This window comes from Candoia aspera, chromosome 1 (genome assembly GCF_035149785.1).
Source record: "Candoia aspera isolate rCanAsp1 chromosome 1, rCanAsp1.hap2, whole genome shotgun sequence".
In the NCBI taxonomy this organism is placed as follows: Eukaryota; Metazoa; Chordata; class Lepidosauria; order Squamata; family Boidae; genus Candoia; species Candoia aspera.
In genome coordinates, this window is record NC_086153.1 from 336,785,201 (window position 1) to 336,813,069 (window position 27,869).

Here is a 27,869-nt window from a genome sequence, read left to right on the forward strand (position 1 = left end):
CAGTTGAAAATTACTTCCTATTCCCTAGCTAATGTTGATTAATTGAATACATTGCCAATGGTAGTTGGCTGAATTCTAACATGCTTAAGCCATAAACCATGGTTTGGAAACTATGATGGCTGGGTTTATTCAATCCACAAAGCAAAAACCAAGCAAAGCTCACTGCAATGTCTGCACCCAGAAGGCCTTGTTGCGAATTCATTTGGAGAATTTCCAAATCCAGGTAAGATCATTTTCATGTATTGCTGTATGCCGCCCAGAGTCACTTTTGTGAGATGGGCGGCCGTGTAAATTTGATAAATAAATAAATAAAATTTAGAGGAGGCCACAGGTCTAAATCCTGCCTTCTTTAGTTTGGGAAGAATTCTTGTTTGAAAACTTGAAGGACTGGTGTCAGGACTGTGGACAAATATATGCAAAAGGAGCCACTGGTCTACAGCAGTCTACAGTTTTCTGAACTCATATTTAAACCCACCTTTTCTGGCATTATTTATCAATCAATGAATCAATCAAATTTATCACCACTCATCTCCCAAAAGGGACTCTGGGCAGTTTACAATAAATCATAAATAAAAATATAAAACTGTAAAACACTATAATACACAATAAAATAAATACAATAAAAAAAAACATGACAAAGAATAGAACCTAGCTTTAATTTTAGAGGGGGGGGACTCTATGCTCAGCAGTTCAAAATCTGAACTATGATTGCCAATCAGGAGTAACCAGGAGTTCCCCCAGACCTGTTTTTGTGGATCCAAAATTTAAGGCACTGAAATTTGGCTGTAAGCTGCCATGTCCCACCAATTTTCACAGGGAAAAGCTGTGCTCCTGTGCCACTGCTTAATGCCATCTCGTCTTTGCAACCTCTGTTCCTTTTCAAAACATACCCTGCTGACTCCGTCGGGCACAGAAATATGCCTTCTTTTAAAATCCCATTCTTTATTTTGTATTGGGACTTTGTTTCTTGACTTGGAGCTCCCAGATCAATACACCAGGGATGGGGGTTGGGGGATGAAATGCAAAATGGGGGGGGGGAAAAATCTTAAAACCTTGCAATCAGCAGCTGCGTTCACACAACACGCGAGGCTAAAATACAATGGGCAGTTTGTGATTTAGCGTGCTGGGGGAACCAGGCATTTTCTCAACGTGCTGCTTGAATTAGGCCATCCTACTAAGCTACTGCATGGCTTGTTTCAGCACAGCCATCGTGCTCCGTTAACACGGTTTATGCTTAATGCACAGTACAAACACATCCAGTCAACGCAGCATCAGTTCTCCCCACCAAGCTTTCTCTGGATGCCTCGCACCTGTCTTTGCACAGGTGTTTCTCAGAGGTCCAGCTCCTTCCAGTGTAAAAATCAAAGGAATTTTTTTTTCATGCTCACACAACATTTTCAGTTAAAAACCCAGCCGCTGCATTTTGTGCCACCTGCAAACCTGAACTGATGTTCCTGGGATGAAGCATGCTTTATGCGCCCTCCGGGAATGGCAAAAGCCCAGGAATGGGTTAATTCAGTTACCAAAGTCGGTCTGTTTGTTTCTCTATTGAACACCCTTATACCACCGCAATCACACACAACTGTGGGCAGTTCACGAGACCATCCCAAATGTCCCAACTTTTACAAAGAACAGCAAGAGGAACTGGGGAAGAATGGTGGCGTGCAGCCAAAAGCCACCTTTATTTGTTTGTTTGTTCATTCATTCAATTTGTATGGCTGCCCATCTCAAACAAGTGACTCTGGGCAACAAATAATCATAAAATCAATTAAAAACCAAATTACAATCGCAGAATTAAATAACAACAACTGCTCTGGGTTCCTTCTTTCAAACCATGCCATCTGGTTGGATGCTGGAGCCATGCCTTTTCAGCAACAGTGGCTGCCCTATGGAACAGCATCCCCCTGGAGATTTGGATGGCCCCGACCCGCCTGGCCTTTCACAAGGCGTTGAAGAGCTGGCTGATGTCGTGGGGTTTTCTGTGTTTTAATCCTTGTAAGCCACCCAGAGTCACTTGCGTGAGAGGGAGGCTATGCAGGTAGTCCTCGTTTAGCAATGGCCACATTTAGCGACCATTTGCAGTTATGACGGTGATGAAAAAGAAACTTTGCCACCAAGCTTGCATTTATGACCTTCGCAGGTCTGAAAGCAAAGGAAAGCTTTAGTAAGATCATAAGCACAGTCATGGGTTCCCTTAGCAACAGCTTCACTTAATGACCAAGTTGCCAGTCCCAATTGTGGTCGCTAAATGAGGAAACTTTATCAACCAATCAGTCAGATAAATAAATCCCCTCTAGCTGGTTCCAGAGAACCAAACCCAACACACGATGGCACTACCCAGAATGTGAATCTGGTCTTTTGAACATGGTTTCCAACTTACCAAGGGAGGAACCATACCCCACCTTTTTCCTCCAAAAATTTCCAGTTATAAGGCTCAAGTTGGAGGGGTTAATACAGATCCTATTCTGTATTACCAATAAGTATGTCCAGTTATTGACCCAGGTTAACCCAAGGCAGGACCCTTGACTTATTCAGGCAGGAACCCGGATCTGAACCTCGATGGAAAGCTAATCCACGTTAGGGAGAAGCTGTGAATCCCCAAACTGGCCTGCTGACTCCATGCTTAAGAAGGGGTCTCACTCCAACCGAACCAGTGTTTTTCTAACTTGGCAACTTTAAGATGTGTGGACTCCCAGAATTCTCCAGCCAGCATCAGTGAAAAACACTGATCCAAACTGATGGCCCTTGACACATCTGGATCCCAAATAGAGAAGGCCCTTCTTTTAGGCCCCACTCCCAGTTCACTTTATTCCCTCCCTGCCCATGCCTGACTCTACTAGGAATGTGTCCACAGTGGGGACTGATCTATGAAAGACAGCTACTGCCCAGCACAGCCTTCTCCAAGTGGGTGTCCTGCAGATGCATTAAGATTCAAATTCCTTAGGGAATCTGGGAGTTGTAGTGCCATTTATGGGGTGCCAGGGCAGGGCAGATGCTCATGGGGGCATGGTTAAACCTGCCCTTGGTGGTGTTATCGGCACCCTCCCCTCAGCAGTTTTTTTTTTTAAAGAAGGCCATTTTTCCCATTAAAGGATATTATTCAAGTCTTCTGACCCAGAAAGTGGAGGGGGGGAGACATTATAGAGAATATAATAGCAGTTTAGCCTCTCAGCCTGAAAGTTTTTTGACTTTAATAACCTTTTCCTCTGAGGTTCTCTGCTTGGGGGGAAGATATTTTTTAAAAAGGCAGCAGGGAAAGAGACAGATGGGGAGAAAGAGAGAGCTTTTAGGTGAGCATCAGCTGACTTTGCAGAGCACACTGGCATGGGGGGGGGGCGCATAGCTGGGCCTTTCACAGCTCACACTTCATAGGCTCATTACCGAAAAGCCGGAGGATCTAGGCCCTCCGAGACCCGGGCGCATGGGAGTGCAAGGCTTGGGTTCCTATGGCGACCGTTAAGTTGTGCATGTCACTGCCTGCGGCAACACTTTTGGTAGTTACAGATCAAACAAAGAGGGGGCAAATCACACCAAGGAAGAATACACCGAGAGCACCAGAGAAGGAATGACTGGAATTAACAACACCCGGTCCCACGGGGTTTTCAGCCTGGCTGTGCCACGCCTGCCCCGCCACATGCCCAGACACAAGAAGGTGGCGGGTGTTTGCCTGTCCAAACTCCCCTACTTTGTACCAAGGATGTTTTCAAACCAGATGTGCATCATGCAATCACACTGCCTCATCCCGAGAATCTTACAGGGTATCAGACACACACGCCAGACTCCCCTGGGTTAGCATTAGCGCTAAGTTGTTTTCTTACCCCCAAAATAAATCCATTCAGCACAACTGCAGAACAGTTCCAGAATCCTTTCTGATTGACAGCAAAAGGAAATTTCCAGAAGTGCTGAATCTTCACCCCCCTCCTTGATCCGTAGCACTCTAAACCAGCTGTTGACACAGCCTAAGATAGCCTCCTTAAAGAGCTTAATAAACCCTGGTGTGTTTTGTATTTATGGTGCAGGGAATACACCCCAGATGACCACATTCATACAATACACTCAACTGTAATCCACAGCAGTCCAACCCCCGGGGATACGTCACTTCTCTTCCCACCCAAAGGGGCTGCTGATCCTCTCCACCCACCCCTCTAAAAAGCCCCCATCCCTGGCTCTTCCCAGCTGTTCAGCTCCCTGAGACCTGATCACTTATGGTCCATTAACCTCGTAAAACTCCTTCCCAATTGCAACACTAATTAAGGCCATTTGGAGCACTTTCTGATTTTTTTTTCCTGCAAGCAAAAACATAATTATGTAGAGAAAACAGGTGACATGTCTCTCTCTCTCACACACACACACACACACTGCATACCTTTCCCTCTGCTCCCCACTCCCCTTCATTAAAAGATTCCAGGTTGGGATGTGGTGGTGGGGGAGATGAGGTAAGAAACTAGACAGATCCCATCTCTTAACAAACCAATGTCAAAAAAGGGCAGATGGGCCTTTCCCTTTTATCAGCCAACCCCTTTTTTATTTTTTAGCAAGCGAAACACCAGGTCTCCCCTGACCTCATTAGGGTAATTAGTAAAAAAAACCTTTTGAAGCTAGGAAAATAGCTTTGAGCTCTGGGAAAAAGAGAGAACAGAGTGCTTTTTAAAATGACGATCCTGTGATTTGGGTGAAAGAGCAGAATCCAAGAGAAGTAAACCATGGCTGAAATAAACGCAGCCCACGCTAAACTAAAACTAAAAAAGAAAACTTTTTTTTTAACCTGATTTTTAGGAAAGTTAGTTTTTATTTACCTTGGGTTTAACTAGTTCTGTCCTCTTGCCCTTCTCATCAAATACTTTAGAGCAGTGTTTCTCAGCCTTGGCAGCTTTAAGAGGTGTGGACTTCAACTCCCAGAATTCCCCAGCCAGCATGGCTGGCTGGGGAATTCTGGGAGTTGAAGTCCACACCTCTTAAAGTTGCCAAGGTTGAGAAACACTGCTTTAGAGGTACAGGGGGCTGCCATAGTGAGATCAAACCGTTGAGTTGAAGCCACAGTTCAGTAAATTAACCCATGGTTTGTTGAACTATAGCTTGATTAAAGCATAATTGGCTGGGTTTGTAAAACACAGTAAGCCAGGAAGGCGAAAAGTACAGCTCCAGGAACCTTTGGTCATCCGTAGAGTATGTAGTCCAAAAACCTGGGCTACCTTGTATGTTTATTGAATATTCAAGAAACAAAATGGGTGCCTTCAACCTCACCAACTGCATCTGTCCTTCTGTATTTGGCCACCCCTCCCACACAGCACCCTCCCACTTTGGGGCAACACCATTTGTCTATAGCAGCCTTCCCCCAATTCAACGCCCTCCAGATACTCTTGACTACAATACCCATCAAGCCAGCCTTGGGAATCTTGTCCCAATGCATCCAAAGCTAAGCTCGCCAAGTGGGCCGCAGCTCAGCAAGCCTTCAGACAGGTCCAGCCCAGCCCAGGAATGAAACTGGAGCTTTTCCAGGCTGAGCTATTATGCATTCCTTAAAAAGCAAGCATGATTCTAGCCCTCATGTGTTTGAACAAAGGGCCAAATTTAAACAGGGACTCAGGACACTGCTCTAGGCCAATTCAGCCCGCTGATCTATCTGGTTCAGTACTGACTCAGCTGTCTGGCTTGGGGGGGTAATCAGAAGATCTGGAAAAAATTAGGCTTTGCAGAAGCATGAAAAAGCTTCGGCAGAAGAACATAAAGGTGGTGATTGATTATGTGCCCTCAAGTAAGCAGAAAACAGTTCAGGAAGGACTGTGCTTATGCAGGGCTACAGAAACTCTCTAATGGGTATGGGGGAGGAGAGGAACAGGATTGCTGGGCTTGGGATCCTGGAAAGCAGCACACGCACTGCAGTGTTGTGGTGCAAGGCCAGTTGCGGCTAGCCAGTTTGAAATCACATCCTTCTCCTGTACCATAAATGATGCATCATGCTAAGCTATGAGTCACAGTAGTCTCATTCGCTTGGGTCCCCACACCATACTAAGGCCAGCCAAACAGGTCACATTACTACCTGATGCGTGAACCGGGATCTGCGCGTTGCAAACTATGCCACATGATTGAACATTACAGCAAAGGTAAAATATGCTTTAGAGTGCAGCATGGTGTGCAAGCTCAGAGAACGGCTTTTTAAATAAACCACAATTGAAACAAACCATGGCTTGGCACCTGAATACAACCATGAATAATCTGCCTAAACTTTCAAAATGGAAAAGTAGCAGTTCAGGAATTTACTGTAGTGTTTTCCCTGAAATGTTACATCTCAGTATGCAGGGAGTAACTTTTCAAAGATTTTGAAATACAGAGAAGCATTCCATCAAAAGATCCAAGCAATGCGATACAGAAATCTACCACCCACAAGATCAAAGTTGAAATCTCAGCCTCTGGAGAGGCTAAGTGAGGGCACCGTGACCTTCATACTATTACCCAGCAACATTTTGGTAGGTTTTTAAAGGAAATCCGCTGGTTGTCATCACCCTCTAGTGGCTTTTCTTAAAAAGTATAAGAGCGACTAAATACCATATAAATACACAGTGGAAGGCCTGCTAGAAAGAAGGGATGGAAATAAACCTGGAATAATGCATCTGCCTGGCATCAGTGAGGCAGGATAGAAGTTCTCAAAACATTGCTCATAAGCTACTTAATTATTTCTCATCAGCCCCGCACTCTTCCCACCATTCACACATTGTGTTGAGCTGAAATTTGATTTATGGCTTAGTGTGGTATCGATCATATTTATTATTCAATACACAGATAACACTAACCATGGACTGATGATTGAACAAGCCATAATTAACGCCTAGGCTTTTAAAAATACCCCATACTTCCATGTAAAAAAAACGAGCACTTGGAGTCTTAGCTGAGATTTTCAGGTATTTAAAACCCCACAATTGGCAGTTTAACCAAAGGGCAGGAGCAGAGGACAGGCCACTACAGTATTAAGATTTGGAAAACCAACTCCCAGTTAGCTGGGCACCCACATCAAATTAACCCATTGCATCTTCTTTTTTTTTAGCCACACTTCGCCAACACATTAAGCCACAAACCACCACAAAGACTGATTTCACACCACATACAACACACTAAGCCTAATTCAAACTATTCAGCATACAGAATAGGGAGAGCCAATTGGCATAGTGGTAAAAGAAACCAAGGGACGGTTGAGTTCTAGGCCTCCCTTTGGCACAAAAGCCGCCTGGGTGACTTTGAGCCAGTTGTTCTCTCTCGGTTCAATCCACCTCACAGGGTTGTTGTGGGGAGAATAGGAGGCAAGAGTATTAAATACATTTTCTGCCTAGAGTTGACCAAATTGAAAAAATCAGGCAGGTTCATAAACATAATCATACCCCAGGAAGCCTCTGATTGCAAGCTGGGGCCCATAAATATACTCACTGCCAATGGAAAAGAGTTGGGAGGAAAGGAATTTAAGATATCTTGAACCCTGGTGCATCAGGAATGATTCAAAATCACGTCACAACCCACTTTTGAGAAGAAACTAATCATAATATACCGAGTCTAGGGTTTAAAATTCTTCCACTTCCTTCAAAGATCTGTTACGCTCTTATGTTTTGATGACTGTACTGCCCTGCTAAGCAGACTGCCTAGGGCCATCCCAGAAAAGGGATTTGGCTACACTGGCTGTGGAGGAAGCCGCAGCCCAATGCATCTGGAGTTCACCCATTTGGGGAAGGCTGATTTCACGGACACAAAGAAACACAATCAGCTCGCTGCAAATCCGCAAAACACAGTTTTTAATCCCAGGTTTTAAGAAGACAAAACGGGCAGGAGAAGAATGCTTATTATTCATTAAATGAAGATTTCTTGGATTTTTTCCTCTGGAACAAACAAACAAACGAAAACCCATGCTGCATCACAGTTAAGCATAGGTCTGCTCTCTTAACCTGAAAACATTTGATTACATTGTTTTAATACAAGCTTACTGTCTTAAGATCTTTTTAAAAAAGCTCCCAACAGCAGCTGGTCCCAGTAAGCATTCAAAGGACCAAGCCTGAACTGATCATCTCAGTTTGGCAATTCAAATATTGCTGATTTCTTGGGTCCCAAGAAAGGATTTTTACTCAAGGACATAATACCTCCATTACTGGTCAGATACATATCATTACATATATTATTATTCACTTACAGTGCTGAACAAAGACCCATTCAGTTCTTATTTCTCCAAGTACTGTCCTCTCCAAAACAATATTTTGTATGTAACTGGAATATTACTTTCAAGCTGGCTTGTCATAGTATATTATCAAAGAGGAAAGAACTGCAATGAATTAAATGTTCAAACTGACCTGGATTAATTTATTTGGAGAAAAGTATCTTTCCTGTTTAGCAGGAAAGGTGAAAGGGCCAAGTTTTACTTATTTTCATTTGCAGCTACTGGCCCAGCCTGCACCTGCTAAGATATGGCTGCAATCTCACTGTATTTTAAGATGCTCGTGAGCACCTACTGCTATCCTTCATTTGTAAACCCATTCTTCCAAAGGTTAAGCACTCTATGGTGGCACTGTTTACTTCTCCCCGGGAGAAGAGATGCCAACATCAAAGATGGTTGCAAGCATAAAACAGGCTGAGCCCTAAACAGGGTCACTGCAATGTAATCAACTAAAAAGGAAAGCAAATTTCTTTTCAGAAACTACCAAGCGCCAGCACCATGTCTTCAGTTACCAGAGCAACTAACGGCTTGCATGTTTTTTGCTCCGGCTGTTCTTCTTGGAATGATATTGCTTCATATACAACTAAATTCAAAAGCAGACAGCAGCTTTTTCTCAATGACACAACAGGAAAGCAGAACAGGAGATCCAGGTAGAGGCCAAACCAGGCGGACAACCTGCGGTTTCCTAACGCAGCAGCTGGTGAATGACCGGACCTTGACTCAGTGTCCTCTAGGGTGTCACACCTTACCTGAACCCACCAGCTTTTCCTAAGGGCAGTGCCAGCCGCAAAGTGCATCCCTGCACTTTCCAACCTTAAGAAGGTCCAACTTTCTTTAAAAGAAAGATCCCATTTGAAGCAACAGAAGCTGGTACCAGCTTCAAACTGTGAAGGGCAGCTTTGCATCTTAGCTGCTCGCTCCATATTTGTTAGGAATGTATAAAGACCCACCCTGGGAAACCCTCATTTTCTCTGCAATTCATTCTCCAGGCAGACACATTCATCGTAGTGGCTGTGAGGCAAGAGGGTATGACAATTCTCTTCTTTGCCGGCCTGAAGAGAAAGTTTCACACTGCTGGGTTTTCACATTGTAAGGAGCTTCAGGAATTATTATTATTATCATTATTATTTTAGTAACAGGGGTCCAAGTTTCTTCCAGTGGTGAATCTGCTTCTTCTCTGGTCAAGTTGGAAAAAACCACAAGTCCTATTATCACCTAGGGGAAAAAAAACAATAGCATTAGGCTTGACTGCTGGATTCAGTTCAGTAACAGGCTGCCTTTTAAGACAATCTAAAAAACCAGCCCCTCTGAACGTGGGCTGGGGAACATGTGACACCAATCTGTGTAACTTTACAATTCAAAGTCCTAGTTTCAATTGGTAGAGTGTACTTGTTTGTGCCTTTAGATCAGTGTTTCTCAACCTTGGCCGCTTGAAGATGTGTGGACTTCAACTCCCAGAATTCCCCAGCCAGCACGTCTTCAGGTGGCCAAGGTTGAGAAACACTTCTTTGGATGATATTCCAAAATGTTCATATTGTCGGGAGATAATTGTGCCTCAAAACAAAATAGCCACTTGGACTGCTTACATAAGCAGAAATTTGAGGTTATACATTTCAACAAATTAAGAAAAAATCAGGACCAGGTGTCATGTTCGCCATTTCAATGTGTTTGAGACATCGTAATGTTTCGCATGTCATTAGCTGGATGCGTGTTTCATCTTGGCCGGGAGGACGGTTCCTGTTGGGAGTGGTTTATCTCTTGGCTGTGGACTTGGAATGTATTTGGGTTATCTCCTGTGTTCAAGGTTGCTTTCCCAGGCTAGGAGATCTGACGGTTGCCAGCACCTGGGACGGGTGGCTCTGCTGGGAGGGAGGCGGGGTTGCGTTTGCAACGAGGGGTTTAAGTTTGTATTTGGCGCGCTTTCTGTCATTCTCAGCTTTCTCTGTACTTGTCCTAAGTTCCCTAATAAATCAGATTTCATTTAGCCACCTCTTGTGAGTCTGAGTATTTGGGCTGGGCAACCCTTACACCAGGTTACTTGAAAGACTACTGCAACTTAGATGACCCTCCCTAAACATCAGGATCTGCCTCAAAGATCCTTTTTGTCCCTCTGTAAGATTAATTCAGAAGGCAGACACGATATAGCAACAGGGAAGCTTTTCAACTCAGGAATTCTGTGGAATTTTGTTCCCACTGAGATGCCAGCTCTGCCAACGTTCAAACAGATTTTAGCTAACTTTTTTTGCAAAATACATTTCCCATTTTTCTGGGCTTAACATCAACAATCCAATAGATGGCTTGGCGTTCTTCACGAGGCACAGCAGTTGCAATGGTTTAACTGAGCAATCGTAATTGTTTGAGGTGCTGTCTGGTTTTATTGTATTTTAAAATTTTATGTAAGCTGCCTAAATAAGAACTTGTGTCCTAAAAGACAGCATGAACACTTCGATAAATAAAAGTAAACAAAATTAACACACATTGAGAACATCCTTTCGTTATCATAGCTATGCATTGTGGTAGCACATAACTAGTCAAAGCCAGAAAAACAAAAGCATCTTTCCACCCAAATTTACCTTAGATACTTAATCATATTTGTTAAAAGCTACAGTTTATTGCAAAGCTTTCTTGCCCGAAGGAGATTTGAGCTCACTGCAGGAAGCCAGATAATTGGCTACAGCTGCAACTGTGTATATTATTTCACTCAGATTTAATAATAGCAGATAATATTCAAACCTGTCAGGTTTGAATAAGGGCACATCTCTTTAGTTGGATTACTACCCCCTCACTGCATAATTTTTAGTCTCAGATTACTCTGAGGATTAATAGGGTTTTTCAGCACAGAATCAGAAATCGAGAAAGGGGCATGAGAGCAGAAACAGTTGCTCAGCCCTAGGAAAGAGAACGCATGAGAAAGAGACTCAGAGTAGTCCTGCTTGACTGGTGGCTCTTGATTGTTAAAAAGAGGCCACTAAAGATTTGGGACAGGATTTCCAGATTCTGTTAAGACGACGACGACGACGATGCTATCTGTTCAATCATGTCCGATCCCTGGTGATTCTACGGACCGTCTCTCTCTACATTTTGCCATCTTGTACAACTTCTTTTAGTTCTTTTCATGCCCTGGCTGGTGTCAACTTTGATGGTGTCCAGCCACCATGGTTTTTTTTGATGGCGTTTCCTTTTACTGCTGACCATTCCGAGCATAACTGCCTTTTCCAGTGAGTCTGATCACATGACATGGCCGAAATAAGTAAGGTGGAATTTTGTGATTTTGCCCACCAGCGATAGGTCTGGTTTTATATGCTCCAGGACTTGCTTGTTTGTCACCTTTGCTGACCAAGGAATGTGCAGGAGCCTTCTCCAGCACCACAGCTCAAATGAATCGATTTTCCTCCTGTCTAGTTTTTTCATGGTCCAACTTTCGCAACCATAGATGGCTATAGGAAACACGATAGTGCGGACTAATCTGCCAGGCTGATGTTAATATACCCTACAATAAAGTAGCATTCCTGAAATCCCTGCAGGGTCTGTTTTTTTTTGCTTGGCCTACCATTCCTACAGAACCCCAGGCTGATTACTACAGCACGCACCGAAAAATCTCTTACTTAGCGGTTACTGTCACCCCACTTGCATCTTTCAGACGTTCTCAGAAAGCTGGTCTTCTCTTGCAGAGTTCCACTTTATGAATTATTCAAGCGTGCCTGCCAATTAACTTTTCCCCCACCCCATCTTTCTTTGTTTTGCTCGTTTTAGTACAGAAGTCCTCCAAGGCTAGCAAAGTGTCTGTGAAGTCCTTGGTGCTCCCTGAGCTTGGTTATTTGCTTGCAGACTTTTTGTTGCCCAACTAGGCAACATCTTCAGTGCTACTAGCGAAGTGTCTTTCCTACAAAGGAGTTGGGAAGGATTCAAAATCTATTAACACCTTGCTGAATAATGTGCAATTGATCAGCAAAGGGTTTCATCTTTCAAAAGTCTGATACAGGTAAAAATAATAATAAAAAAAACCCCTTGCAAATCCTGCCCATCCAAACAGAACTTTTAGAATTATTACTCTGTAACAATGTTTCTCAACCTTGGCCACTTGAAGATGTGCAGACACCAACTCCCAGAATTCCCCAGCCAGCATGCTGGGAGTTGAAGTCCACACATCTTCAAGTGGCCAAGGTTGAGAAACACTGCTCTGTAATAACTCGGAGATACAAGCTTGCATAGGTGGTGATTTAAGGTTAGGGTATATAATCAGCTTTTTTCTCTGAGCATTTTATAATCTTGCACTTGAAATGGTTCCATCAGCAACCATTATTATGAGTGTGGCTCATATTGGTAAACATTGGGAAATTGTAACATACAGAGTAATGCTGAGACCTTTAGGGTGGAAGGTTTGAAGTCCCAAACCTCCTTTCCTGAAGTTGAGATGTGCTTCGGGGTAGGGATCCGGTAATCCCTGCTGTCACCACCTCTCTTCTAACGGCATTCACCTCCCAACCTTGGCGCATGAGAGAAGTTGCTCTCTCGTGTGCTGCCTTGTTGGCAAATAAAGGGTCAACAGTGCAAACACTGAAATAATTTCTATGGTGCTACCTGCTGAGCCTATGGTATAGAGGTGTGTGACTAGCAGATTCAGCCTTCCTTCTGGAAATAAACCAATTTCACAGGAGATACACAAAACTCAAAAAGTTTAAAATAGGAAACAATGTGTTACAAAACCCTTTTAAACTTTAAATACTAAAAGCTTAAGAGTTGCTGAGAGTTGGGCAGCATATAAATTTAATAAATTATTATTATTAAAACACCAACATTCAGTATGGAAGAAGATAAATTACAGAGCGGTCCAGATCATGGCAATACAACCGACAAATCAGTTAAAAAAGAAAAATTCAAAACAAAATAAAATACTCTGGACAGACTAAGAGGTAGCACTGGTCTGCTGCAAGTGAAGTACTCTTTGCTGAAATGTCCAAAAACAAATGGGAGAGATTTGAAATTGTTATTACAGGTTATAAGAAGCTCTGAAGGAAAATATACATCTTTATGAACACAACTATGAACAAAGGCTAAAGTTCAACACCCAATTCCATAACTTGACCAGAGAAATAAAGAACATGAAACTTAGCTCAACAGAACAAATATGAAACTATTTCTACAGCCTAATCATGATTATCAGGTTAGATCCATTGGTTTCAATATAATTTACTTCCAAGTCAATGTACATAGCATTACATCTGTAGATTTGCATGTTCTCTCCTTGATTAGAAAATACATGGGCTGGTTTATTTATTAATTTTATTTATATTGTTGCCCTTCTCAACTGAATGACTCTGGGCAGCTTACAACAATTTAAAAAATACAAAAAAACAATACAATCAAACCACATAAAGAATGTATAAAAAACCAATACAAATTAAATTCTGTTGAAGTACTGAAGCTGTCAGATTAACTGTCATAATCCAGGCTAGCAAAGGCTGGTGAGAGCATCCTCAGAAGGGCCGTAAGGCCCCCAGCCCTGAACAAAACAGGCAAAAAGTAATCAATATGCAGAGAATCTATAATTACCTCCTTGCAATCCAATCACACCGTATCCTGCAGCCCTGTCACTAGGAATCATTTGAACTTCTGCAGCAAACTAAAGAACAAACAAAGAAACTGATACTCACCGTCTCAGATTCCTTGTTTCAAATACTGTATCTTCATCACTCTCTAGAGAAGCCATCTCCATGGGATCTTCTGAGTTAGGCAGAAGTCCATATTTTTTCCGTGGAGGTTTCCTTGTCCTACGAAATAAGTCTGTCATCAGTTGCAGAATTTATTGATTTACTTCACAAATCCATATGATCGTCCATCTCCATCAAGTAACTCCAAATGGCTAACAAAGCGTAAAACAGAAACATATATATAAAAACAGCAAAAAAAAAAAAAGCCATGCAAAAATAATCAAATCTTCAAACCACAGAGGGCAACAGGATCAGAGCCATCTAAATCTCAGGGGGAAGCTGTTCTACAGGGCAGGTGTTGTAACAAAGAAGGCACACTACATAGGTTCCATAGGATGAAACTACTTTACAGAATGTCCTGGAGCATGCCCATTTTGCGATATCTGGTGAAACAGATGGGAGACTGTTGGTGTCTCAAGTATCCTGGTCTCACGATAACTGATAACTGGCACTTTGAATTGCACCTGGAAATGTACTGGAAGCAAGTACAGCTTCAGTAATAGTGATATTACTGTGGTATACCCAAACTGTCCACGCTGCCACATTCTGGACCAGCTGCAGCTTCCAAATGCTTTTCAAGGGCAGCCCCGTGTTGAGCATGTTGCAATACTCCAACCAGGAAGTGACTGAGGCATGTGTGACCATGAGTACAGCCTCTCAATCCAGGAACAGGCACAACTGGTGCCCAAGATGGGTTGGTACAAAAAGCCTCCTGACCACAGCAGCCACCTGTGCCTTGAGCCTTGAGCCATGAGACTGGGAGCACCTCCAGATTGCAGACCAACTTGGTCTAGGAGAGTGGAACCCCATCCAGAGTTAGTGATGGAAGGTATCCAGATCCAGAGGCCTTTGGTACCATTGCTTTATTACATCTGCCAGTTTTGGAGGATTCCCCCTCAAAGGCAATGTTAAATCAGGTTTATGAGACTATTGGGCAGTGTTGGGCTTCAGGGTTTAGTGACCATGGTCTAGACCAGCAGTTCCCAACCTTTTTGGCACCAGGGACCGGTTTCGTGGAAGACAATTTTTCCACGGACTGGTGGGGGGGGGAATGGTTTCGGGATGATTCAAGTGCTTCCTCTTTTTCCCTGACTTTTATTCTTTTTTCTTTGTGCCGTTTGGAGATAGCAGCCAATGGGCTTGCTTTCTCTGACAAGAGGCAGAGCTCAGGCAGTCATGCAAGCGATGGGGAGCAGCTGTAAACATTCAGGTTGTAAATTCGCTTGCTCGCCCACCGCTCACCTCCTGCTGTGCAGCCTGGTTCCTAACAGGCCACGGACTGGTACCGGTCCGCGGCCCGGGGGTTGGGGACCCCTGGTCTAGACAACAGATTTCCTGATGTTTCTCCAGCAACTGTGGCTGGCATCTTCAGAGGCAAGGTGGTCTCAGGCAACTGAGCAAAGACTGACTGGGCTCCTATCTTTACCTTATCTTATCAATAAATATATTACATTTATTAATCAAAGTGTTCTAACTAAAAACAAATAGATTCTAAATATATAGAGTTGGCTCCACATGCAGTCATACTGAAGAGTACCTCAGGGTTTCCTTCAGAGAACTGCCACTATTTAGTATCAGTCAGTCCACCGCTTCCTGTTAATACCGACATATAATTATCATACAGAATCAGAGCTTTACGATAAAGATCGGATGCCTGACTGCTAATAGTTCCTTTATTAGGAACTGAATAATAGAGATCAGGCTTACTCCAAGCTGGTGCCCTTCAGATGTGCTAAGATCACTGCTTCTGCCATCCCCAGCTAGCATGCCAACTGACGGGCTGGGTGGAAGGTGTGGAGAACCTGTGGAGGATACCCGATCGGGACAGGTCCTTCTCCTTAGCCTATAAAAGGCGTCTGTCTTGGACGGGACACCTGAAGGTCATCTAGGCCCACCCCACACGGATGGAAGTCGGCCTTCCTCACCGAAGCGTGCGGCCCCCGAGGTAGTAGAGGAGGCCGATGCCTGCCAGGCCGGCGACGACGTAGAGCGCTCGATGAAGGGCCGGTAGGCCCAATCCCGACAGCCCCGACGGCGGGGACCCGGATGTCGTCATGGTTGTGGGAGTGGAGGCGGGCCGGGAGGCACCCTCGCGGCTTTTCTCTTTCGGCGGCTGCGGAGGAGAAAGAGACGCGGCCTCGACAGGCACCGTCTTATTCGACTGCGTCGTCGTCGCTGCGACTACTACGACCCAAAGCGCCAGCGCCCAAGCGAAACGAGCCGCCGCCATTCGGAGCGGTAAACACCGCTTCTGAGGGAAACCGGACAGGACCGGAAGTGGCGGCGGGGGGCGCGGCGCAGCGTCGGACCAACTTCCGGTTCTTTACCGTAATGGGGAAGTAGCACAGCCCGCCCCTGTACCGGGCGTTCCCTTCTTCTTGGGGCCGTGAAGGGAGGCGGTCGAAAGTGGAACGCAAGTGACGCGAATGAGTCGCTTTCATCTTTTTTTTTCATATCAAAAATTTTAAACCTGCAATAAGGAGAGAAAAAAAGGTCCGCACTGGGCTAAATAAAAGAGATGAAGTGATCATCGGATCGCCCCGCAAAAATCGGGACTACAGTTCCCATGCAGCATCGCCGCAGGAGATGCGCTCAATCGCTATTGGTCAATTTCCCAGTGCATCACGGGAAAAGGGGAAGGGGCCTGTCAGAGGCGAAGTCTGTGGCTGTTAGCGGTATGAAGGTTGCTGGGAAATGCAGTTCGGCACTGAGGCGCAAAGCTTTCCTTGGAGTTTATGCCGCAGTGCCTCCTGGGAAAATCTCCGTTAATGTTCGCGAAAGAGTGCGCTGTGCGGCATCCTGCTTCCCGTCAGTCTTCGCGGCAGACGCTCTTTCCCTCGCGGAGCCTGCTGGGACTTGTAGGCGAGGCCTGGCTGCCGGTCGACCTCTCTGCTTCTCCTCTGCCCTTGGCTTCGCCATGTTCCCGCTCAGCCGCTTTCTCGCCCGCGCTTTGGTGTTGGGGTCCCGATCCCCGTCCCGGCATTATGCCGAAGCGGCGCCTCCTGCCGCCGGCCCTGCACAGTTGGCCTTCACCTTCGCTTCGCCCTCTGAGGTATTGTCATGGCAACAGAACCGAGGCGGGGATGTGGGCCTTGGTGCGGCTTTGCCCGACGCGCCAGACGCGGCTGCGTCGCGTGTTCGTTGTCGGAACGGTCTGCGCGAACTGTAGTTGCTTTATGGGTTTGGGCATCCCTTGTTTCGTGAGCCTCGTGTGTTTTGTTAACCCGGGTTTAGTGCGTTGTGTGAACGTGTCCGAGGGGGAGGGCAGTTCCTAGTTCACCGGACCGAGAAACAAGCACGTAGGTAGGCAGGGAAGGAAAGGGGATTCAAAGAGCGAATTGGGGGTGAGGGTATGGCAGAACCGCCTTCATAGGTGGGTTTACAACCTTTATTAGACAACTGAGCTATTCGGACTGTTGAGGGCCGGGCAGCATATAAATTTAAATAAAGACATAACAATATTAATAGTATAAAGCATAAAGACCTGCAAAGAGAAGTAGAAAGACTGTGGCAAAAGAAAGCAAAGGTAGTCCCAATAGTAATAGGCCCCTTGGGTGCAATTCCAAAACTTCTGGAGCACCCCTTGAACGCCACCGCGGCATTGACAAAATCACCATCAGTCAATTGCAAAAGGCAGCTTTACTTGGAACAGCTGACATTGAACAACAACATTTGCCTATCCCAGGTCCTTGGGAGGGATTCAATAGGTGGACGAAAATGCCAAATCCAGTCTAAACATCTGGCTGACTGTGTGACCAGCCATAATAATAATAAAGTTTTATGGTTTTACTGTTTTTTAATGTTTTAATGCTTTTTCTTTTCTTTTTTTTCTTATTTGTTGTACAGGTAGTCCTCGCTTACTGACCACTTGTTCAGCAACTGCTCAAAGTTACAGTGGTGCTGAAAAAGGAGACTTGCAATAGGTCCTCAAGTTGCAGCCGTCACAGTGTCCCCATGGTCACGTGATCGTGATTCAGGTGCTTGGCAACTGGGGTGCATTTATGATGGTTGCAGTGTCCCACAGCCACATGATCACCATTTGCAACCTTCTCTGCCGGCCTCCAACAAGCAAAGTCAACAGGAAAGCTGGCAGGAAGTCGCAAGTTGTGGTCATGTGACATGCTTAACAAGCTGCGGTGATTCACTTAACGATTGCAAATGATATCGTAAGTCTGGCATGCTCACGTGACATTTCACTTAACAACCATGCTGCTTAGTGACAGAATTGCCTCTCCCAATTGTGGTCGGTAAGTGAGGACAACCTGTACTGTCTTTTTTGAAGTTTGGTTGCTGCCCAGGGTCACATATGTGAGATAGGCAGCTATACAAATTTACCAAATAAATAAATAATACATTATTAATAATCAAGATTTTGTTTTTATGGTTTTTAATGGTTTTTGTTGCTTTTACTGTTTTTTTAATGATTTTTGCTGTTATGTTTTTGGTTATTTTGTTGTATTGTTTTTGTTTTTAACTTTGTATGCTGCCCAGAGTGAGGTAGGTGAGATGGGCAGCTATATAAATTTACCAAAGAAATAAATAAGCTTTCCCCGGTAGTTAATCTGCAAGACCGACTAAGCAAAAGACAGAGATGTCCATGCATTGAATAAATAAAAGAAGTGGCTGGGTCAGTCAGTGACATGCAGTCCAATAAAGGTCCTTCTCAGCCTGCTGATTTTTAAAGATGAAGGTGATCTTTAAAATAAGGGTTTCCATTCCTAATACCTGTGTGGTTTGGATACAGCCCTTCAAGGCAATTTGTTTCATCTCTAGTGTCTGCTAGTGATCACTGTGCTAGTTTTGCATACAGTTTGCAAGGTTTTAATTGAATTATCACAGGATGTGCTTTTTGCATGCCTTTCGAACTTTACTGATTTAGGCAGTTTATCTAACCATGGTAGCCCTAGGGGGCATACAGAAGTTAAATCCAAAAACCCCATAACCTAAATTGTGAAATTAGTACTGAGAAATGTCACTATCTCACATGCCTGAGGTCAAAGTACTATGCTACTTCAGACAGTAAAATAATAGCAAAATGCTAATACCGGTCTCACTTAATCTCCCAGTCCAAATGCCTGTAGGAACATCCAGATTTTTAAAGCCTTACAAACAGTCATCTGGGTCTCCAGGGAAATGCTATTCCACAGGGCAGGCACAATGACAGAGAAGGCCCAACTCCTGGGTCCCCTTAATAGATGGGACCTTGAGCATGCCCATCCTGCCAGTTCTTAAGCCATTGGTATCAATGGGTATGGTAAGGAAGACAACTGAAGTTATATACCACCTAACTGTCAACAACTCTGGGCAGCATATATGTTAGTATCCTGCTTCATATGAATCAAAGAAAATAATTTATTATCAGCTTTGCTCTCTTCTCACTTGTTTTCTTTTTTAAAAAAAAATCCTGCTGCAGTGCCTCCTCTCCTGTTCAGGTTCATTGGAAATACACTTTTATTTTCTTTCCCCATTTTTTTTCCTACAGATTTTCTACAGCGCTGCCATTGTGAAACAAGTGGATGTTCCAACCTTAAGTGGATCCTTTGGCATCTTGGCTGCCCATGTTCCCACCCTACAAGTCCTGCGGCCTGGTGTTGTGACAGTCTTCGATGAGGATGGCACCTCCCACAAATATTTTGGTGCGTTTGGGAATTGTGACTGGTGGAAGAACAGGAAGTGATCTTAGCTGGGGGCACCTTTCAGAAAAGATCTGCAGTCCAGTTTTCCCCTGAATGAGGATCTGCAAACTGGGCTTGGAAACCAACTGTAATTTTTGTTAATTAACTAGAGCAGCCTTTCTCAACCTTTTGACCCTGGAGGAACCCTTGAAATATTTTCCAGGCCTTGGGGAACCCCTGCACATTCGGGCTCAAATATAGGCCAAAAGTTACAAAATTATTATATCTGTTTCACGGGTAGGCCTGTATAGATGCACTAACAGTGTTCTTAAACCAAAAAATAAGGAACAAAACTTACCTCTTTAATGTGAAGTTGCCCAAATTGGCAATAATTTTTTAAATATATCATGATCTCCCAGGGAACCCCTTGTGACCTCTTGCGGAACCCCAGGGTGCCACGGAACCCTGGTTGAAAAACCCTAAGCTAAAGTAACTGCTGAAGTGTTTCTGAGCACAAGCACAGTGTACTTCTCTTGAATTAAACACTCCCTTCTAATTTTGCAAATATATTGTTCGCAGCTAAGGAGAAAGGACTCGCTTACCTCCCCCAATTAGTCCTCTTTCTCCCAAATACTGACCAGCAACTAACTTAAAAAGATTAACCGCTATAAAATTTCCTTCCCCCTTACCTAAGACAGGCTCTCTTTTTTTTTTTGCTCTTGCTTATTTGCACAGGACCTGTCTTGAAGCAGTACATTTTGTAAGGTTCTGTTTTGAATGACAGGAAACACAGTCCTTTTGTTCCTATAAGTTCACCACAGACACCCTGCTAAACTAGGCTGAGGGACCCCTTAGTCCAGCTTTTGTGGTCCCAGAATGGGCAACCAGGAGCATTCAGGAAACTCTCGAGCACAAACTGTTAGGGGCTTGCAGACTGATACATTTGGATAGTTTTTAAAAAGTGGGCTGGAAACTTCCTGAAGGGATGGACTGTTCATAACTATTACTCCCAATGGCTGTTTCCTACCTTTTAAATTATGAGCAGCATTGCTGAAATATCAGCTGTTGGAGAACACTACAGGTAGTCCTTGTTTAGCGACCACCTTGGATAGCGACCATTCGCAATTAGGAGGGTAATGAAAACGTAACCGCAACCAGTGCCGGCACTTAGGAGAACAAAAGCCTTCAGTGTGGAACCGATTAAGGTCTGGTCAGCTTCAGGCAGCGGGGTTCTAATCAACTAATTAAGGCCACAGAGCTGAGCTTGTTAACTTGCGGTTAGCACTTTTTAGGACAGGGCTGTGCTGCGGAGAGAGGCAGCTCAGGAAGAGAGTTTTCAAGCAGTAAACAATACCCTAATCAAGAAACTACCAACTCAGACAAACAATCAAGCAGTAAGCAACAGCCTAATCAAGGAACTACCAAGGAGAGAAGCACACCCCCACCAACACTGGCAGGCTACTGTATATAAAGCAGGGTTCCTCAACCTTGGCAACTCTAAGCTGTGCGGACTTCAACTCCCAGCTTTGCTGGCTGGGGGATTCTGGGAGTTGAAGTCCGCACAGCTTAGAGTTGCCAAGGTTGAGGAACCCTGATATGAAGAAAAAGCGAACCCCACTCTTTTCTAGCACTGAAGATGTTACCTAGTCGAGTAATGAAACATCTGCAAGCAAACAACCAAGCTCAGAGAACGCCAAGGATCCACAGTTCAGCCCTGAGCTATACATAGTCTCTTCTGTTGGTATCTTCCGTTTCTTCTGGGTATCTTAAATACTTAAAGAGAATTTCTGGTTGCTCTATTTTGCTGGTGGTTTCGCTCTGGCGTTGTTATATTCTGCATTTTTTTAACTTCTTGCCAGTACTCTCACAAACATTTACTGTGGTTCTCTACTGTATGCATTTTATGAGCCAAGCATCACCTAAAGAACATCACTAGCTCTCTAGAAAAGGAATGAAATAAGCAAATGGGTGTTTTTTATTGTAAACCGCCCAGAGTCCCTCCTTTGGGGGGAGTTGGGCGGTGATAAAATTTGATAATAAAATAAAATAAATCTCTGTAGGAAGGGAATTGTCCTATCTTAGAGTGAAGAACCACGCTGAGACGGTATCTTGGCCTCTAGTGTTTATTGTTCTACTCTACTAGACAGAAAATCCTGCCAAACTGAAAGGCCGGGGGAAAACCCTCACGGATAAAACCCAGATATCAAGGCGGGTCTGCTCTGAGTTTCTTCGAAGGGAGGTTCAGAGCTTCTAAACTATGCATGTGTTTTTCCCCCTGGCCCCCTCCTGCTCACCATCAGTACTCATGACAGGAATGCTAATCACTTAGGGCCTTGTCACTGACCGATTATGCCATTTCTTTGCAAATGTGTAGTGAGCAGTGGTTCTGTCACGGTGAATGCAGATTCCTCTGTCCAGCTGTTAGCCGAAGAAGTAGCTTTATTGGATCAGCTCGATATTGCGGTTAGTATTGATCTGTCTTCCCCTCTTTTCTTTTCACTTCTTCCCCCAACCTCCCTGTGCACATGTCTCTGCTTGGCTGCCGAAATAGGGCAGATTTCTTTGTGCACGATTCTGATTAGCGCAGCAGCTCTGTTTCTTCTTAAAAAATCAGTTCTGCTGCAGCTAAGTTAACATTTCAGTCAGTAGTTAAAGTAAAAGATGCTTTGGTTAAAGAAGTACTTCTCTCTAGGGCAGTGTTTCTCAACCTTGGCAACTTCAAGATGGGTGGACTTCAACTCCCAGAATTCAGCAAGAATTCGACAAGGCTGGCTGGGGAATTCTGGGAGTTGAACCCCACCCATCTTAAAGTTGCCAAGGTTGAGAAACACTACTCTAGGGTATAAAAGGCCCCATGGAGGACATGAATGGGACATCCTACTTGTTAATGCAAAAAAATGTATCCCAAGTAAGCATCATGAGCAACTTGCACCTTCCACCCAACAAAGGTTTTGTTTGTTATCTGAAAGTTTTTTGGGCCAATCAAATGCAGCTGCAATTAGAATTGCAGTAGATTTGATCTACATCCACAAGGAATGGGAGAAAGCAAGAAAAGAATCAAGTGGTTGCTAAGAGCTGTTGGAGAGAATAAAATCAGCAGGGCCTGGCAATGGGTTTTCACGATTTTCACTTCTGAGGATCAAACCCAGTACCTTTTGAAGGCAAAGTAGGTTTTCTCCCAGCGGACCTTCTGTATTGCCTTTTCCCATATCTGACTTCCCTCCAAGTGCCTCTCCTGAGACTTAATACTTGCCAATCTGGCAACCTGTAAACAGCACTGGTTGTAGGTGAGGGGGAAAGCAGGGCTGTGCAGTTTTGTTTGTGAAGTGCGCAGATTCTTCTATTAAGAAAGAAGGGCAGAGAAGCGAGATCAGAGTTGTATGTAAACCCAACGGCAACCCATTGCCTTCTCAGAAAGCTGCTGGTCTGGGCAAAGATGGCTAAACTGGCCCGTTTGCCCTTGTTCTCCCTAGAGCAGTGTTTCTCAACCTCAGCAACTTTAAGATGCGTGGCCTTCAATTCCCGGCCCGCTGGCTGGGGAATTCTGGGAGTTGAAGTCCACACATCTTAAAGTTGCTGAGGTTGAGAAACACTGCCCTAGAATGTTGCACTACAGCCGGTGCCTTTTGGACCACTCTATTTCTGTTTTCCTGCAAGGCCCTGCAACTACCGATGTTGCTTCCTTTGCCTCAAATCCTGATACTTTTTCCTCCTCACAGACGGCCAGGTCAAACTTGGACAAAGCCTTGTCAGAGGTGGCATCGGCCACCGACGAGGCAGCAAGAGCAGAAGCGCAGATCTGCGTGGAAGCCAACGAAGCAATTCTGAAAGCTTTGGAGTGAGCAGGGTGAGCGATTCCCGTTGGGTTTCTGTTTCGTTTAGCCTCCGACCCCTGCTTAGAGCTTCCTGTTCAGTCTCCAGCTGGCATAGGAGGATTATAGTCAGGGGAGTGCAGCGTTCTTTTCTGGTCGAGCAATAAAGGTTATGTTCTTGAGTGTGGTGCCATGGGCTGGGCTCCAAAAGATTTTTAGGATCCAATGAAGCAGTAGATAGGGGCAATTTGGGGGCAAGCTTTGAAGTGGTCCTGGAGGCTGAGGTTTTAAGGGCATAGAGGAAGTTTTGGAGCCCCAAGTTATATATGCCTTCAATGAGTTATGTGAAACCTCTTGGCCAAGCATGTAAACTGAAAGTTGGGCTGCAAACTCAAAGCCAGGAGGCATTTGACCTCTGGTTTCATCCCACAGTAACAATTGTAAGGATTACTGATAATAGTTTTTGAAATAATGGACATGAATTATGTGGATCGTTTACTCTAATGCCTGGCATAGGAAACCACTACGTACTTGAGAAATCAGAATTGGAAGCAATGCTTTGGAGGGCTTCCACGTTGCTACGCAGGCAAGCCACTTCACACAAGGAGTGTTTCAGTTAGCCTTTATCTTTAAAACTGGTTCTTGCTAGATTATGATTTTGGAATCCTTTCTAAACAGACTCTCTGCTGCTGAAAGTTCCTCGGTGTAGAGAAACAAATTGGCAGAAGAGATAAGAGACCAGATAGGGGGAGCATGCTGGTATAAGAGCTCTGTTGCGAACCTGAGGGCAGGAGATGAGATTGCAAAAAAGCCTTCAAAAGTGATTTTTAGAGAGCAGACCTAGAATGGTGGTAAAGAGAGACAGTACGGTATAGTGGGGAAGGTGCTAATCTTGGAATGGGGAGACCTGGGTTCTAGTCCCTCCTCAGCCACAGAAGCTCATTGGCTGATGCTGGGCCAGTCTCTCCTTCTCAGCCCAAGAAACAGTGTAGTGCTGGACTAGGAGCAGGGAGGCCCAGGTTCTGGTCCCTGCCCAGCCACAGAAGCTTCCTGGGTGACCTTGGGTCACGCTCTGCGCTCAGGCTGACTGATTAAAAAAAAACAACTGCATTGCATTATGCATTGGTAGCTTTGCTGAAAAAACTATGCAAGTACAGGGCAAAAGGAAGCAGATCTGCAACCACGCAAGGCAAACGCTAAGAACACTTTCCATTTAGAGTGCTGGTAAGGAGCAGTATTTTCCAAGCCACAGCATACAGTTGGAAGCATGCTATGCCTGCCAGAGTCACTGGGAGTTGGGAGGTATATAAATTTAATAAATTATTCTTGCACTTAGTGCAAAAGTTTTGTTTCTTTTTCGTTAAGAAAGAACATGCTCAGGAGAGACTTGGCAGCTCCCTGGGAGAGAGGAAGTGCCAGCCCTTTTGCTTTGGTTTGATCTTGACCTGCTGAGCTTGGTCACTCAGCATTTAGTCTTCTTTCCCCTCTTCTCTCCCAATTTCCCCTCTGTACTATGATCCATTAGAGAGCCTTTCTTTGGCTCAGCTGTGGAATAAAACAGCTTCAATGAGGGAGCATCCCTGGCAGACACCCAGGGTCCCACCCTGAAGCCTTACCAACATCCGGTTGAAGGAGAACCGCTGGCTGAGGTTGAGAAACACACAGCTTGCTAGACTGGGCCACAATAAGCTTGGATGAATTTGCGATTTTGGGGCACTCTCCGTGGGTAGCAGGACCTGGTAGGGTTGGGGCCTGGCATGATACTTGGATAGGGCACCACTGGGGAGTACAAGGACTCTCTGCCAGACTGGGAAATTTCGAACGAGCCAGGTGAAGGCAGTGCTGTAAAGGGGCCAGTAAAATTGCACGGGCTTGTCCATGAAATCACCAGGATTTGGGTTCCACCCAAAGAAGGCTGTAGCTTTCGGTGGGGGAACCTGGCCTTAGCATGTCTAGGCCATCATGCTAAGCCATAATCGGATTTATGTGTTTGGGCAAAGCCTATTATGTGAACGCAGCAATTATGGCTTTGAGCGGCAGACTGCTTTCTGTCTGAACAGAGAACGCTGGAAAAAGCCACCTCTTACCACCCAGTGCACCCTCCTCTCGGCATGGAGGAGCAGCTACATTTTCTCCCCTTTTTTGTATTGTCTCATCCTTCTCCAGCCTGGCGTCTTCCAGACAGGCGGGATTGCAACTGCCATGATCTAGAGGCAGCGTGGCCAACAGCTGTGCTGCCTGGACATCCTGGGAGCTCTAGTCCAGTGCAGAGGCAGCGTAGCCAACAGCTGTGCTGCCTGGAGGGTGCCTGGACAAGGAAAAGCTGTATTAGAAGGAAATTAAGAAGATGCCCTCAAAGTAGATGAGTGGTTATCTCTAGAGCAGGGTTTCTCAGCCTCGGCAACTTGAAGATGTGCTGACTCCAGCTCCCGGAACTCCCCAGCCAGAGTTAACTGAGGTGGAGAAACCCTGCTCTAGGGGGTTTAATCTCATACTAGGGCTTAGACTTGGGATATGTTTAGGTTGCTTGTGAGCATACGCGAAATGCATTAACTCCAGGGTGCTGGGTTTCCTGACAAGCCAAGCCAGATAGTCTGACTGAGTGTCCACTCTGCATCTCTGGGGAGATGAAGCATTGCAGAATGTTGCTTGGGACATCTATCTGCCACTAGGTGGGGCAGCAGGATAGCAGATAAAGAACCTGCCGTGACCTGCGATGGGGCTTGTCCTCATTCGATTAGGAACTTACTGAACGGGCATGTTCTGAATCAATGCGAACCAGAATGCATTTCAATCTCAGAATTTGTGACACGGGCCTCTGAATGAAGGCATAATGTCCATGTTGAGAAAGATGCACAAAACAAAAGTGCTTGTAAAAATACATAGGCCATACTGCGTCAAATGTTCATATTACCCTAGCCAGTAGTGGTGTTCTTATAAGGCCAGTGTTTCTCAACCTCGGCAACTTTAAGACGTGTGGACTTCATCTCCCAGAATTCCCCAAGTCCACACATCTTAGAGTTGCCGAGATTGAGAAACACTGGTATAAGACACTAAATCAAGTGAACCACATTGCAGAAAGTTCCCAAAGATTTAAATAGGAGCAGATGGGAAAGGTTGAGTGAACTTGGAAGAGGATGATTTTCTGCACACTATGCTGAGCCCCTCCACCAAGCTATATTACTTCTAGCAGGGTTTCTAAAAGAATTGCATTGTCATCTTGGGCTACAAATTAATTCACTCCTGCTGCCAAAACAAAAACATTCCTAAGTTGCAAATCTTGTCTGTACCTGACTTGTCTTGATTGGCAGAGGCTCTCCAAGGTTCTAGGCAGGTTTTTCCCGGTCCTAATAGAGATTAAATGTGGGACCTCCTGCCTGTAGAACAGGTGTTTTACCACTAAGCCTGTCACTCTGGTGAAATTGGAATTAAATGGCTGTCGTGGTGGGGGGAGGACCTGAGTGGCAGTAAAACCACTTTTTGTCTGATTTCTGTCCCAAACCCAGAAAGCAAATAGCCAGGGTCGACTTGCAACACCTGGGCCATACTAAAACTGGCTGGAAAATTTTCTGATCCTCCTCTTTCTTTGTTACAGGAAATCCCACCACTGTTGTGCAGAAGTGGCCTCTTTGAACTCTGGACCTCTCCTCACCCTTCCCTCTCTTCTTTTGGTTTGTACAGATGTTGTGGATAAAGCTTGACAGTTAACTGCTACTGATTAAAGCAGAAAGTTAGGCAAAAGGCCCCATTCTATTCCCTGAATCCACTTTCTTTGGGGGTTTTCAGTTGGACTCCTGAGATCAGCTTATGATCTTCATAAAATACTGTATGCATGGAGAAACTGCATCTAAAATCAAAACCGCCTCTGCTTCTTGATCAAGGCAAATTAATGCTCTTTCTTACGGGGGCATCCCATGGTCGGTGGGTAGGCACAGCAGGCAAGAGAAGAAATAGCTAGCCATCTTCACATAACTGGACAGTTTTCAGACAATAGTTTGGAGTGGGCGTGTTTTCAGTCAGCATGGGGTAGGCTAGAGCCAGTGGGCAAAAATGAGAGAAAAGCAAATTTTCGCTGTTAGAAAAAAAGATCCTGATAGTAATGCTCTTTCACTCTAGCATAAGATGAACGGGTATATATCTGGAGTAATGTAGATATGAAACTCTAAAGCTTGTGGTTGGTCAAGATGACTCCCAGGTTCTCTCCAAATTCTCTCATTCCAACTGTGATACCTTTAGATCAAATATGTCAAGCCCATTAGACAGAAAGCATTTTGAGCAATATGACTTTAAAAAAAAAACCCAGTTACAATCCAAGTTCCCAAACATTACTTCACCAAAGCAGCCTTTTTTTAAAAAAACAGTTGCCTCTTAAAAGGGGGCCATTAAAGCACTTCCCTTGGAGCCTCTGTGGCTTCCTGACCCATCTGATATTTTACATTTAAAATACTACTTTAATTTCAAAAATGGCATGCTGACAGCCTGCTGCAAAACAGCCATTTCTGGCATGGTCTTTATTTCCATGAATGCCTCTAGCCCAAGA

At 44.7% G+C, this 27,869-nt stretch overlaps 2 protein-coding genes across 2 annotated transcripts; one reads left to right on the plus strand and one right to left on the minus strand.

Moving 5' to 3' along the window:
• Nucleotides 1-7,921: 7,921 nt before the first annotated feature.
• Nucleotides 7,922-16,336, minus strand: FAM174C (family with sequence similarity 174 member C). The gene is made up of 3 exons (XM_063290861.1): nt 15,828-16,336; nt 13,846-13,962; nt 7,922-9,406 (listed from the first exon to the last, which is right to left on the minus strand). Exons 1-3 carry the CDS (start codon nt 16,130-16,132, stop codon nt 9,403-9,405), a joined length of 426 nt encoding a protein of 141 aa, XP_063146931.1. The 5' UTR covers nt 16,133-16,336; the 3' UTR covers nt 7,922-9,402.
• Nucleotides 16,337-16,564: 228 nt separating this feature from the next.
• ATP5F1D (ATP synthase F1 subunit delta) lies at nt 16,565-27,070 on the plus strand. Its single transcript, XM_063290860.1, has 5 exons — nt 16,565-16,954; nt 19,385-19,538; nt 21,892-21,980; nt 23,237-23,364; nt 26,925-27,070. Exons 1-4 carry the CDS (start codon nt 16,580-16,582, stop codon nt 23,357-23,359), a joined length of 741 nt encoding a protein of 246 aa, XP_063146930.1. The 5' UTR covers nt 16,565-16,579; the 3' UTR covers nt 23,360-23,364; nt 26,925-27,070.
• The last annotated feature ends 799 nt before the right edge of the window (nt 27,071-27,869 follow it).

Bases quoted from the DNA above. Each gene is read 5' to 3' on its own strand.
- FAM174C (XM_063290861.1), bottom strand. From the start codon at position 16,132: ATGGCGGCGGCTCGTTTCGCTTGGGCGCTGGCGCTTTGGGTCGTAGTA. The intron at 13,963-15,827 runs GTGAGGAAGGCC...CTTATTTCGTAG, and splicing joins CTCGGGGGCCGCACGCTTCG to GACAAGGAAACCTCCACGGA.
- ATP5F1D (XM_063290860.1), top strand. From the start codon at position 16,580: ATGAAGGTTGCTGGGAAATGCAGTTCGGCACTGAGGCGCAAAGCTTTC. The intron at 16,955-19,384 runs GTATTGTCATGG...TTTTTCCTACAG, and splicing joins CCTTCGCTTCGCCCTCTGAG to ATTTTCTACAGCGCTGCCAT. The intron at 21,981-23,236 runs GTTAGTATTGAT...TCCTCCTCACAG, and splicing joins TGGATCAGCTCGATATTGCG to ACGGCCAGGTCAAACTTGGA.